This window comes from Thamnophis elegans, chromosome 15, assembly GCF_009769535.1.
Source record: "Thamnophis elegans isolate rThaEle1 chromosome 15, rThaEle1.pri, whole genome shotgun sequence".
In the NCBI taxonomy this organism is placed as follows: domain Eukaryota; kingdom Metazoa; phylum Chordata; class Lepidosauria; order Squamata; family Colubridae; genus Thamnophis; species Thamnophis elegans.
Window position 1 is genome coordinate 13275226 of NC_045555.1, and position 15128 is coordinate 13290353.

A 15128-nucleotide genomic window follows, 5' to 3' on the forward strand; every position below is an offset into this window, starting at 1 on the left:
CAGTTGCCTTTTGGGAAAGCACCTTTGAGACTACCACAAAATATTTTCTTCTGGCGAAGGGGAAAACAGGAATCTATGATACACATTCTTCTAGACTGCTCTTTTTATGAACAAGCCAGAGAATTGTTCCATTCTTTATTGAAAGGTGAAGCTCACTTCACGTTGCAGCTCAGGTGGTGAGATTTGCCCAGGGGCTATTATGCAAAGTAGAAGAACTTTATGGACTATAGATAGCACTAGGTCTACATAGTTAAAACGTGTCTATATGTTTCTTATTCTTCAGTGGCACAGCTCATTATAACCTCTTAACTTTTTAGATTAGCTTTGGTTTTATAGATTTTGGGCTAACTTTATATGTTATAGGCTACCTATGTTGGATCGGATATGTTATATTTTATGATATTTATATATTCTACTGGTCAATGACTAAAATAAATAAATAAAGCCTTAGTAAAAACAGTCAAAATGACACAAAAAACAATAAAAGCAATTTACAGTATTTTTAGCGTCACAATACTTACAATAAATAATACTTGTACAACTATAAGATCTTAGGCCCATGAACTGACTGCCATGCCATCTGACTTTATTACAGCAAGAAGGTTTATATCTGCCACCAAACTTGATTCAATACCATTACCAATATCTGCTTCCATCAATCAATCCGCTTTATTAAATCAGACAAGTTTTTAAATCTTTCTCAAATGCATTCGAAGAAATTTGAGGCCGAAGTAAGGAGGAAAGAACATTCCATAAATGAGAATCAAGGTTCTATGAACTGTGAAATGCACACAGATGGGCTGGAACAAAACAAATTTACAATCTCAACAATTGTGCTGAGCCAATCAATCGGCCTCACCAAACCTCCTGATGTTCTCTGCTATGTTAGTTGCCCAACATCATTGCGCCTAGTCCTATGGTATTCATTCCGCTGGTTAGCATGATGGGATTATAGTCCCCTAAACTGACATGGCACAACCTTGAGAAACGCTTGGAAACGGACATCCACAAAATGTGGTCCAAAACAAACAGTATGGAGGCCACAATGATGGGACACAGGAAAAAAAAAACCATTAGAACTTTGATTGTATTGTCATGACCAATATCTTGACCTTTTTTTTTTTTTACCATACCAGGTGGACATTTATACCTGGAATGTAGGGAGGTGGAATTCTGTATATCCAAAGGTCACAATATTGGGTAAAATTGCCTTCCACTTTTAACTAGGATTTTAACTAGAACAAGCAGAGAAAGGTGGTTTTCTATTGTTTTTTGCTTTTAAACAACTGACTTGTGCGTATTCAACTTTTTCAACTGAGCCTGCATTTATTTTAACCCAGGGCTGCCATGACACACTGATCTAGCCACATGAGCTACATTCATTAAATATGATTACTCTGCTTACGTTCTGTTCATGAAACTACTGTTAAAATCTTAACTCATTAAACGCACGCAAAGCAGCTCCGAGTAATCTTCCAATATTAAAATACTTCAAGTCTTCATGACCATGTCAAATTAATGACTAATTTGCTCATTCAAACAACCAGGAAAAGTTTTAGCAGAGCAATTCAGCTAATTTAGGTATCTCCAGATCAGAATAGTCGATAAACTGAAGAATAGATAAATATAATATGTAGTAAAGTTTCTGTATGCTGGTTTAGGAATAATTATTTTCTTAGTGACTGAATTACCTGTTTGCTCCATAGAGAGGTATTTTTTAATTATTATGCCAATATGAAGAAGCAGGATTTGTAAAAAATCAGGGATGGTAAACAAAATATTACTCCCATTTTGATTAGTATTGTTGTACTGAATTCAGCAGTAGGAATATCTCTCAGCAAATCTTTTTTGCTTCATATTTAAATTACAGACCTGAAATGTAAATTCACAGTTGGGCAATACTTAATATTTTATAATAAAGTAACACACCTTTGAGAGGCATACAATTTGTCCTAAAAAAGTGTTTGTTCAACTGTGGATATTGTATTCATCTTCTAATAGCTCCTCTATATCATAAAAGCTATAAATTTCCTAAGATTAATTCAGAAATATATTCATAGACCTTTAATGAAGTTGGTAAACAAATACTGTAAAGAATAACAATATACAATGGAAAGGGTTGTTTTAAAACAAATCAAATCAAGGCAATTTACTGTCCTGCTGCAATTAAAAAGATGTGGAAAAAATATAGAATATGAATTCAATACACACTATAAAATTAATGAAATTCCTCCATATTGAGGATTATACATTATGTTTTCATTTTTTTTTTCAAAACTAATTTGGATCTTTGATAACTGAACTACCATATTATAAAATATGAAGTGAACAGATTTATTGAATGGATTTATGGGAAGTTAATGAAGATAATTATGGGCTTTTTTCTCCAAAGGAAAATATTTATAGAATGCATAACTTTGCATTATATATCTGTGAAAGAAACAGGGCCTTGCCCTGTTTCATACAATGACCTGGAACAAGGATATGTACTATATAACAACTTTAATTAAACACTTGAATGCTTTCAGCAAAATTCAGTAAAAATTCAGGAAGGTCAGGAGCAATGAGATAAAACTGTTTGGGGCCAACAGTGCAGACATCACATCCCTCAAAATAATCAGAGCCAGACGTCTTCATCTAATTATTTATGTGTGTCATTATTTACCCAGTCACATTTCACATTAAACTCAGGAAATTTTTTGGAGAGACTTGGGAAAAGATCTTTGATCTTGGAGATAACAGCTGGAGAAGACTAGCTGAGCAAGATGGTTGAACTGTCTTGGCGTTCAGCTATTCTGTTTAAAATTTTGGCCAGCTACCTCAAAAAGGGATGTGGTGGCTCAGTGGTTAAGACGCTGAGCTTGTCGATTAGAAAGGTTGGCAGTTCGGCGGTTCGAATCCCTAGCGCCACATAACGGAGTGAGCTCCTGTTACCGGTCACAGCTTCTGCTAACCTAGCATTCAAAAGCATGTAAAAATGCAAGTAGAAAAATAGGAACCACCTTTGGTGGGAAGGTAGCAGCATTCCGTGTGCCTTCGGCATTTAGTCATGCCGGCCACATGCTCACGGAGACATCTTCAGACAGCGCTGGCTCTTAGGCTTTAAAATGGAGATGAATACCTTTACCTTACCTGATATTATTTACAAAGGGGCTGAATGTGTTCAGAATGGGTCTACCAATCATAAATTATCATCTAGTAGAGTTCAATATGACTCAACATTTACTGCTTTTTTTAAAAAAAATCATCATACTGTAGGTATAAGACCTAGGTCCTAGGAAAAATCATGCAATTTGGATCTCCTGTGCTTGCAGACTCCTGTTCAAAAAACAAAAACTGGTATGTTGAGATGATTATCTGTTTTCAGTAATTTACTTCAAATGCTTCCTATGATGTAAACGCAGGCTACATCCCAAAATGACTCAGTGGAATTTTTCTAAAAGTAGCAAAGGTGGAATCATGATTTTTCTGTCAAGACTGGGATTTCAACAGATTCTTCAATACCAGCAGAAAAATAAAGATTGCCTTAATTTAGAGAAAGAAGGAAAGGAAGATGACCATTATCTTATGCTATATTTCTTATATTGAAGAAGCACTATAGACCAAGATGAAGGTTGTTCCCAAATGTTCTGGGATGGATCCATACTTAATCTTTCGACACACCAAAATGCATAAAGAATTGTCTACCTTCTTTATGCAGCCGCTGGATGAGTCACAGGCATTTTGCTATCACAAGCAAAGAGTGAAATACTATTTCCTCTATTTGCTGTACAAAGTCTGAATCTTATTTCAACAATTTGAAGATGGGTGCATCATAGATTAACTTGCTAGCACTATTCAACTTTCTTGAAATCTATGTTTAAGATGGTTATGTGATCTAATAGTAAAGACTGCCCTAATATCCAGAGGGTAGGCAAATGATGAAAGTCATATTGTGCCATTGTGATGCAAACTTTATCCCTTTGTAATATTTTGTGATATGATGTTCTTGTGTCTTGTGTAACAGAAACATCAGATCCTGTGGCTGCCTCTGATCACCATTATGAAATAAGTGAATCCTGGGAATAGCATCGTTGCAATCGGAGATATATTTAGAGAGTGAAAATACTCAAGATTTTTCTAAAATAGCGATGTTTTCTGAAAATATTACTGCCAACATTGAAGATCATGAAGTTGCAGTGAATAATTGCTTACATGGCTAAGGAACTGATTATTTTGGTATGAAACAAGGAAACAAAATTCAGCAATGGGAATTTTTCAGTATATACTTATTTAAAGATTTTATTGGTTAGATGTTGATATTCAGTAACTAAAGGAGAGATTAACAGGACAGCTAATGATCAACAAGACCTAAATGCCCACCCTGCTACCTATCCCCATTTTCTTTTCATCTCTAATGTTCTGAATCATAGAATATACAGCCATTTGACTGAAATAGTATGGAGGGTCTCAAACAGGTGGCCCACGGGCCAGATGCATCACACACTGACCACCCCAGCTCCATGAAGGGGAAAAATATCACAAAAAATCACGTGACAACAACGTGAAGCCGCAAGTTTCACACCTGTGGTATAGTGTTGGGGAGTTGGGCTAGAAGACCTCGAAGGTCCCTTCCAACTCTTATTGTTATTTCATTCTCTCCCTATCGCTGACTATGTCACTATTTTCCTTCCTCATCCCCCACCCTTAAATATATATTGGAGCTATTGTGTTTTCCCCAAAACAAGCCGGGTTCTTATTTTCTTTTTACCCCCAAAATACACACTTGGTCTTATTTTTGGGGAGGTCTTATTATTTTTGAGGTGCAGGAGGTGGTGAGTGTGGCCACTGTCATAACTGCTGCTGTGTTGTAATATTTTTGGGGAGGGCTTATTTTTTGGAGAGGGCTTATTTTGGGGGAGGGCTTATTTTAGCGCATGTGGTCAAAAGCCAGATTGGGCTTATTATCCAGGGAGGTCTTATTTTCAGGGAAACAGAGTAGTACGGTGTAGCTGTAAAAGTGTAGGCACAAGACCAAGGCTTAATTCCATTCCTCCATCACTGAACCTTACCGGGCAACTTCACAGTTGTGATGAGCTCTGCAACAATGAATTTTCCTCCGCATAATATGCACTCACCAATATATAATATGAGCATTATTGCAACCATCATTAACTGTATAAGTATCAAGGGAATGGATGAATACATTCATAGCCGAGGAAGCAGCACTTGCAATCATGGGAACCCAGACAATATGGAGCATCTCCCAGGGAAGGAAGCAGAAATAAATATGTAATCTGACCCCACCCTGAATGGCTGGATCCTCTTTCTTCTTTCCAGATGATTGCCTCTTATTGCAGTTGAAACACTGCAGACGCTCGATAGATGCAGGCATGTTCATATTTCCACATTAGCCCCAGGGCAAAAAGGAACTATTGGCTGGAGCAAATGATATATTCAGACTGTTGGTAAAATGAGATACCGCCTCTGAAGTGGTTTCCCAGCTTTATGTGCATCTATGCAACCATTTGAATCTCTAACCTAACCAGAAAACATCATCTGAATTGCAGATCTTTAGTGTGGGGGTGTGAGTATTCAGGATGAATAAGTACACCTTAAAACTCAGGGAAACTTGTCTTCTTCTGAAATTAATCCTATAAAAATTATAAATAAACAAATCAGTTTAGGGTCAGTGCACAACATATGTACAATGTGATTGGTTGAGTTCCCTCAGTGCAACCCCACGACCCAATACAACTCGCAATGAAGACAAAAAGGAAAAAAAATATCCATAACCCAATAAATCATATTAACAAACACCCAGTCCCATTGCACCAGTGTGAGAACATGTTGCACATTGCCAGATGGTGGAACTTTTTCAGTACAATCTGAATTATAGGTTGTACTGTGCTTGGGAGCTTGTCATTTCAAAAGCTGTATGGAACCATCAGTCCTTCTATTAAACATTTTTTTTTGTTATGGAAAACAGGGAAATAACAGCATGGTTCAAACTCAGAAAATGTTGCTTCTTATCTGAGAGGCATGTTTTACACTTCAGATAGTTTTTCCACAGTTACACTTAAGAGTATTTTGGTAGTTCAGCTATATGGAGGGTGGTTTTCTTGCTGTGGCCTATAAACTTAAATCAAGAAAATTATTTTCTTTAAACTGAATGTATTTCCCTTATTCCGGAACCTTTTTTTAAAATACTAGCTATTTCTGTTTCACTGGAAGCGAAACTAACTTGCACCAAAACGACTGGCATCCATGAAATGTGATATCTGTGACTGCATTGGTTTGGGAGAGGGGGAGCTTGATTTTTCTAGACAATATGGACTATGAGCCCCATTTATTAAACATCTAAACTAGTTGATTCTAATGGCCGAATTGAAGTGTATCATAGCCACATTATTAGGTGTGCATATGGAAGATGATAAATTGAAGAAAGGCAATGTGAAATAAAATGGAAAATTTATCCTAGGAGGGGGGGGGGGTGATAACTTTTTCAGTACAGATAGTCCTTCACATGAGACTGTTTGACCCTTCAAAAGCTGCTTACAACCCCGTTTCCAAGTTATAGCTGCTGCAGTGCCCCCATTGCCATTTGTCCTTATGACCAACCACAGGGACACTGCAACAGCCCTCTACCCATCTCCCCTCATGATGCCGCTCACTAGGGCCCTACAGGCCTGCAGCCTGCTTTCACCACCACTAGCGCCCCCGCCCCCCCAATAGGCCTTGGGCCTGGTTCTCAATCTCACCCCATCTGGCCCCAAACCCAGTTCCCCACGTCCCATCACAGATCAACCACAAAGATCTCTGGAGCTCGTGTTAAGGGAGGAGGCAGCCCATTCTCTATCCCTTGGTTTCCCTAAGCCATGTGGCTGCGGCCCAGAGGCAGCCGCCATTTTAGAAGGAATTGTAGCTGCTCCAAACATGGTGGCTACGTTCATGAGGAACCAATGCATTCTCCGGAGCTTCAGAGATTTTTGAAAAGCGAGAGACTGATCTGTGACAAGGGGTGTGGGGCTTCAGTGGGGTGAATGAAAACAGGCCTCAGGCCTGTAGGGACCCGGTGATCGGGAGAAAGCAGGCCTGAATCCTGTGGAGTTCCCGAGGGGTGGAAAGCAGAGCAAGGGGTGCTTGAGCGACTGTGGGGAGGATTGCGGGAGCCTGGGGTAGGCAGGCCTGTGCCTGTGCTAGCCCTCCCGGATCCAAGGCACTCCATGCTTTGCTTAACAACTGCATTGGGGTGGGGTCATTAAGCGAGATGACCGCATGGTAGCCCCGTTTAATGACCTCATAACTTGTTACCAGAATGGGTAGACTCCATTAGGGACCTAGGTTGAGGACTACCTATATATATCTCCGTATTAGCAAAGGCAGAAGTGGGCTGTAGTGATCATTCAGCGTTCAGAGGGAATCCATGTGTTAGAGATTATCCACAGGTGCCTTCCATGGTTTTGCTCACTTTTAAGCCATCCCCATCTCTTGTGGCAGGTATATGTTGTTCCTTTATTTTTATCAATATTTGGAGCATAGAGTTAGAATGGGGTAAAATATCAATATAGCAATAGCAATAGCACTTAGACTTATATACCGATTCATAGTGCTTTTACAGCCCTCTCCAAGCAGCTTACAGAGTCAGCCTATTGCCCCCAACAATCTGGGTCCTCATACTCATCCAATATGCTTTTTTTTTTACTTGACCACAGAGAGGATGAATCTCAGTGAAAGACAAGCTGGAGACTTCCTAGGCAAGTTCATAGAACCACTTGCTGAATACGAAGGTCAGCTCATTCCTTTTCATCAATGTAATTGCTTTCAGAATTAGTATTTGGATGCTACCTTCTTAGGCCTTGGGCAGATGGGTTTAGTCTGAACTATGCAGAATTCAACATACATATGCATGTGTGTGTTTATATGCATACACTTGAAATGAGTGTTAGGAATGTTAAATATGTATTAGGTCAGGAGGAAAAAGCCCTGCCCTCTTTCAAGCCTACAGATATGAATTATACAAAATTCATTGCTCCTATATTCTTTAACTGCATTGCAAGATTTTCTCTCTCTTTCCACTCTCTCAAGTTAGTCCTTTTCTGCTTTCAGATTACATGGAGTGGACCCTCAAAATCATATGTACTAAGAATTTAGATTCAAAATGTGGTAGCAAAGGAATGAGCTTAAGATGATGAACGTAAATTTATCCCATATGATCAGAAAGCCAATTTATCAATAAATGATTTGACATTTTGTAAGAAGGTGGTATGAGTATTCAATATCCTGACTCCTTCCCCCCAAAATATTCTTGTTGCTGTTGCTGTTTTCAGAGCATAATTTAATTATACAACTTCTAGCTTCCATTGTTTCATTTTGTCATGTTCTGTATGTGAATATGTACAGCTCCTAGGGGCAAGGAGAAGTCTCGTAGTAGGGCTTCTGAGCAATTGCATCTGGCTGTGGTGCAATAATGTGGGGGTTGGGGTGTGCCTTCTCTAGCTCCCAGGATCCTAGGAATGACTATTATATACACTTCCTACTACAGGTCTTCCTCAAGGCAAGTTAGGCATGAAAAACGACTTGGTACAATGCCCTGCCTATGCTCCAGAGAAGAGGGTGGCAGTATTACAGAAGCCTTGGTGTGATTCATCAGATCTTGATTTTTGAAATCAAGACTGCAGCTGATATATGAGGCCAACATGAAAGGTGTTAAGAATCACAGGTCACCTGTTGCTCTACTTTTGAGTCTGTGGGTAGAAAGCTAAATCATTAAAGATGACTTCAGATCCAGTTTGGCTTCATTCAGGCTAATACCTTGGCAGGCTCTTTAACCAATCCCTTGGGCTTCTTTCAGAAAAACACAAGGCCTGTTGTTCCCCTACCAAGCATAGAAGGGGAGGTCTGTTGTGATGTGCGAATTTTGAGAAGCCAAGAGAGAACAGAAATGAACAAGCAATGTAAGGTTCAGCTGAAATGATTGGAAACATTTCCAAGCCTGAGGGCTGTGTGAAGTGATGATGGCAAAGAAGCAGTATGTGTTCATGCTTACTTGCAAGTCTTCTCTAGTCTTTCTTTAGTCTTCTCTAGTCTATCTTTATAATCTTGTGATTATATGTTATGAAAATGAAAAAATAATAAAAAAACTTTATATATATATATATACATCATATTGTATTATTAAATGTTTACATCAGTTCATCTTACCACCAAAAACAATTATTGGCTCTTCTGCTCTCCATACACCACATTTATACCTTACCCATCACTTTCTTCTCCCTCTCTCCTCCCCCTCCCTACCTCCTTTCTTCCCTCTGTCATCCTTCCCTGCTCTGCTTCCCATTCCTGTCTCCTTCTCCTCTCCCCCCTTTCCACTCATTTCTCTCCTCATCTTCCCTCCTCCTTGCCCTCTCTCCTATTCCTCTCTTCTTCCCTTACTACTCTCCTCTACTTGCCACTCTTCATTTAATTTACTTGGTGTATTTCAGCTTCTCAGCAGGGTCCATTTTATGCTGATGATATTTATAATTCCTTCTCAATATACATATTTAATTTTAACATGTATTCTCTTCCTTTAAAAAAGAATAGAACAAAAAAGTATACATATATAGTCATTGTGCTTTTAAACCCACCCACCCCCAGCCTAATTTTGGCCGAGATGTAGACCTGGTTACAATTCCCAGCTATTCTCATCATTATCTTTATATAATTATACATCCTTACATCCTTCTCTATTCTTTTTAATGATCTTACTGAGCCCAAGATTACTAAGGAATGAAAATTAATGGTTCCTGCTTTCTCTTGACTTATCAGTACTTGAACCATAGCTAATATCTTGGAAAGTTTTTTTTTTTTTTGCAAGTGACTAAAGATCAATAAAAGCACAGGCTGTCCTAAATCCTATACTGAGCAGATCTTATGGTCACTGGCCATGCAGGAAAAAATCAACTCCTTTCAAGTTCCAGTTCCTTGCCTGATCCAGGAACAGCACTGGATACAGGTTTCTGCATCATTATGAGGTGAGAATGTAATTGTACTCATCATCTTCAGATGCTGTGTTCTGAATCTTTATTTTCCATTCATCCAATAAGTTTAGAGTAGCAAATCCTCAGGATATCAATCTTTACAGCTTAAACCTTCATAGCTGTTGGCTTTACAGTTACATGTGTGGGATACGTATCAGAAGAGGGGCCAAGAAAAAGGCATTCAAAGCATAAATCATTCATGTAAATTCATGGAATAATATAAAAATTTGGCCACCTCTGAGTTCAACACTGTAACCTATTAAAGAAACCACTGCCATCAGCACCTCCACGTGGAAAGATTAGAAATCTTCACCTTTGGGGGGACTTCCAGTGAGTACATGGCAAATTGAATACCTCCCTGAAAAAACACAGGGACTACATCACAGATAAAATCTGCAGAAGCAAGATTCAGATCAGCAAAATCTCTCCAGAGAAAGGAGAGGCCATGAGATATTCCATGTGTACTTTCGACAGTTGCTCCTCATGAGTAAACTGCAGGAAAAATGTGTTTGTAATCAGCTCACAAATAGAATGGCTGAGAGTCAAGGGAGTACATAGTAGCTCACAAGGGTCAAACTCGCCACGTCATGTTGCTGTCACGTGATGTTTTCCCCTTTTGCGGAGCTGGGGTAGGTGTATCCTGCGTGTGATGCATCTGGCCCATGGGCTGCCAGTTTGACACCCCAGCTATAATGGTAATTAGACTTTAAAGACTCAAACATCTGGCCTTTCCTCTTTTCTTAATCACTTTGAAGCTTTTTATGGCTGTTTTGTATTGAGAACATCTGAAATCGCAAGTATTTATGGACTTCATTGAGTTAGTTTCCTTCATTCAAGCAGTTTTAAGTATGTGCTTAAGGATTTATATACTTTTTTAATTAGCAGCAAAAGTGTGCTTAGTCTGTTGATTTTAGAAAGTTATAAATGGACTAAGGATCTAGATGAATTTAATAAAGTTTGGAAATTGATTACAAGAATGTTTCCCATGGGAAACTATTGATGTTTTTCATTTGGAGACAAAGTATCACGTTAGACTTTGAATATTGTACACTAGAGGTCACCAAAAGGAAATGAAACAATGGACGTATTGAAGTATTTGTGAACAATGGACTCACAAATTACTTTTAAGGATTTCTGCCATTCTCAATAGATCATGCTATGGAAGAACAACAAGTTTTACTGGGCAAGACTGAAAATGATTCAAATGTGGACTTAAAAATGACAAGCTATAAGAATTATGTAGAAAAATAAAATATTAAATATAGAAATGAAACTGATTGATCTAATAACTTAAAAGGATGTACAATTTAATAGAGGATAAAAATAAATTGCATATTTTATATTTACAAAAGTGATTTGTTTTGATGATTGCCAATGATTGTGTGAGAAGAGACAAAGAGAGAATGAAAAGAAACCAAGTGTTGGACACTACTTGAAGAGATTGATGATTAAAAATGCTGGGAGTAAGGGGAAAGAATATAAAAATGGTTTACTTGACCAAGATTAAAACAGATGGGTTACTTCTGGAAATATTTAATGCATTTTCTTTGTCCAAGAGTGGATACTGATGCTTTCAGGCTTTGTTTATAAGGAGTTCTAAGAATTCATTTGCTGTGTTTTAAATTAACTAATTTAAGTTTAAAATAGTTATGTCTGATAGATTTGAACAATACAGTTTGAAAGATTAGCTTAATAGAAAATGAGATAAAAAGGTAAAATGAATGATTTCATGTAAGTTTATTAGATCCATTTATAAATTACTTCTGGTAAGCCTTAATGGACTTTTTTATTAGAATGGGCATAAGATTTTAAAGGTTTATAGAGAATAATGGAGGGATTAAGAGATTGTTTTATTTTAACAAATAATGATAAGTTGTTAAAGTTGCTTTGACTTGCTGGGACAAGTTATTTATCTTTTTTTTTCTTGCCCTTTTCTTTTATCTTTATTTTTATAGTTTGTATTAGTTTTATCTCCTAATCTAATACACATAATTTTCAATGAAACTGTTGAAAAAAGAAACCCTCATTTCTGCATGTCCTTACAATAAAGTCAAATGATCATTCATTTACTATTTCCATGTACTGATAGTAATAAAGACACTGAAGGGGTATCATACAACACATGCTTTATTAGATGATACACCTGACATTGGCTGATGTACATTGCTCTGAAATGAAAATGCCTTGTAACTCTGAAAACAGGTTCTGCAAGAATAGTCTTTAGCCAAGAAATTTCTCATATTCAAAGTATCTGCTGGTGTAGATTCAAAGGCAAGATAGATGACATCTATTCTACAAGGAATAAAAAGGGATGTTTCCTCGTCTATTTATTAAATGAAAATAAGATTGTTAAATGCAAGGCTGTTTAGAATTTACTCTGATTCTTAAGCATTGTTCCTAATGGCTACACGTCAGCTGTGGGTCAAACAGCAACTTTGAGAGTATTTTTGGAGTAAGTTTAATCTTGCAGAACAATTGAACTACAGAGGAAGAGCATAATGGATGTTAGAGTGGCTCCATGCTTCAAGAATTCAATGCTATTCCCATTTCAATAGATAGTAGTATCATGATTGCTCACAGTTTGCACAAGGTACAATCTTTAAAAATGCCACCAGCTCACTCATTGATCACCCGCCCCAAGCAACAAAATCTACACAGGAAGGGTAGCCCAACTTATTCCTGATATTCAGATGTCCATATTACCAACTCTGTCTAGGCCACAAAAATCACCTCTTTTGTCATGAGACTATGAAAATTCTAGGATTAGGACAGGACAACTATTCTGCACACAAGAAAGAAAAGGTTAGCTAGCCTTTAAGTGGACTTAACCAGAGTTCCAGTTTCATAGCCTTCCCCATTTCTAGCCAAGCCAAGTGTGCTCCACTCCCTGAAGAAGGATCAAAACTAGCCTAGTGCTTTTTACTTTTCTTCTTCTTCTAGTAACATAAACACCTCTACTTCCTTTCAAGAATAAAACAAAACTCTTGTTCTTTACCTTGATAGAAAGCCAGGGAGAACACCGCCAGCAGTACCCAACTCTTCCATGAGCCTTCCATGGTCCTGGTGCCAACCAACTCTTCAGTGATGGAGCCTGCCTCTTCTCTGGAATAAGCAACCCCAAAAGAAAGCTACAAGATGGGGAGTACTTAACACCCACTAAAGGTTTCACAAGTACCATTTACCACACCCATGTAATTTATTTGCATCATTTGTAAGTGCATGAGTATTCCCAGCTGAAAGAAGCAACTCCAGTTTCTGCATAATAGCCTGTTTGCTTGGCAGCCCACAAGGATGTGCCTTCTTCCCTTTCTCCCTGCTACAACTGAGGATTGAGGGAAGGAAAATGATTCGAGAAGCTATGTGGTTATAGACAGGCTGGGATTCCAATTTGTTATGTGTTGTCGGACCCCCTAAGACAATTCTCAATTTACATCAGTGGTGGTATTCAGCTGGTTTGGACTGGTTTGGGCGAACCGGTAGTGGCAACCCGACCACCCACCCACCTAGGCTCTATTTAGCCATGTTTTCTAAGTCGTGTGCATGTGCGCAAGCCGTACACACAAACAAAGTGCATGTGTGGAAGGTTCTCATATGCTCACAGTTTTGGTGTGCGGTGAACTGGTGGTAGAAATTTTGTGAAACCCACCTCTGATTTACATCATTAAAAAACATTAAACATGATAGAAAGGGACTCAGCATACAGTAGTCAATTAAAAAATACATTTAATGGAGTAAGTAGTGCTGGCAACCATTTACCCTCGAGATGCCCTTTGGAACAGCTTTGTCCCTAGCAGCTTCTGGAAGGTCTACAATGAGGTGGCTTGTCAATGTTAAGTAAGGTTGGAAAAACATTGTGAATGTGTTTCTTCATGGTCCTATAACAAAATGTCAAAAGATGTGCGGAGAACTTGTGTTTAGAAACACAAAGGTGTTTCTCAACATAGGCAACTTTTAAGATATGTTGACATGTGAGTTGAAATCCATGCAAAATTGCTAAGTTAAAAAAACACTGGCTTAGAAATTAAACAGTACTCTGAATTGTACATAGTAACCCCCTCGATAACCAGTTTAAAGTAGAATTTTGGACAATTTATGAATATGCAATTGCTAAAATGTATAAACTTTTACTGAAATTTGAAAAGTCATATACGATAGTGGGCTAAAATTTTGGATTATAATATAAAGATGGAACATTACATTTTCATTATGTTAAAGAATATGTTTAAAATGTGTTGGCATAGGTCACTAGAGAAAATGTCTAAAATATATAAAGGCACTTCAAAGTATATATTTATGTTCAAATTTGTAAAAATGTGAGTGGACATTTTATATGTTGGGTGCACATTTTCTTCTAGCAGGTAAAAAAATGTTAGAAAATTCTGGACTCAAATATATACACCGATTCAGAGGACTTTAAAGAGAGACAACCTTTTATAGATTTTTTTTCAATGGGATAAAATAGAAAAGTTGCAACTATAAAGGGTAAATGTATAATTTTGCTTGTAACTACTGTAAAAGATTGTAAGCTATTTTTTTTCTAATTTCCTTTTTCCCTTTCTTGCTTTTTTTATATATATTTTTAGTATGATGTATGTATGTATGTATGTATGTATGTATGTATGTATGTATGTATGTATGTATGTATGTATTGGAAGAAATGTCTATCTGGGGTCAGTTCCAAATGGGAAAAAAGACACCGGAAACGTGGAGACTGCTTGGAGATGATTTAATGGTGCACAGGACCATAGTTTGAGATCCTGGGCAAAAAGAGCACATGGGTGAGAGGGAGATTTCTGCCCTCTGCAAGAAGCCTTGGAGCTTCCTGTTCCTGTGTTAAAAATGTATTCTGATTGGTTGTCAGACACCCATGGGGCCATGCAGGGGTAACTTTGTAATGTCTTGAGTCCCAAGCTTGGTTGAAACTTGCTGGATGATGTAATGAAGAGGGTTTGGGGCAATTCCTATTATGGCTGAGGGCTAATCCTACCTTTGTTGGATCTTGGATGAGGGAATTTGCTTATGAATAGACCTTTATCTTAAATGCGGACATCCTCTATGGGCCATCGAGGAGGGTGGGGGCTACTAAGAGTGAGTCTGCTTCCTGCCTAAAAAAAAACATGTTTCTCC

The 15128-nt window shown here is 37.9% G+C and overlaps 1 protein-coding gene across 1 annotated transcript in view; it reads right to left on the reverse strand.

Moving 5' to 3' along the window:
- The window catches only part of LOC116518710 (prosaposin-like), an 85090-nt gene extending 70614 nt beyond the window's left edge, over positions 1-14476 (reverse strand). Inside the window, exon 1 of the mRNA XM_032232226.1 lies at positions 12997-14476. Coding sequence (XP_032088117.1) covers positions 12997-13057 — 61 coding nt within the window. The 5' untranslated portion in view covers positions 13058-14476. The remainder of the gene's footprint in view (positions 1-12996) is intronic.
- Between the last annotated feature and the right edge of the window lie 652 nt (positions 14477-15128).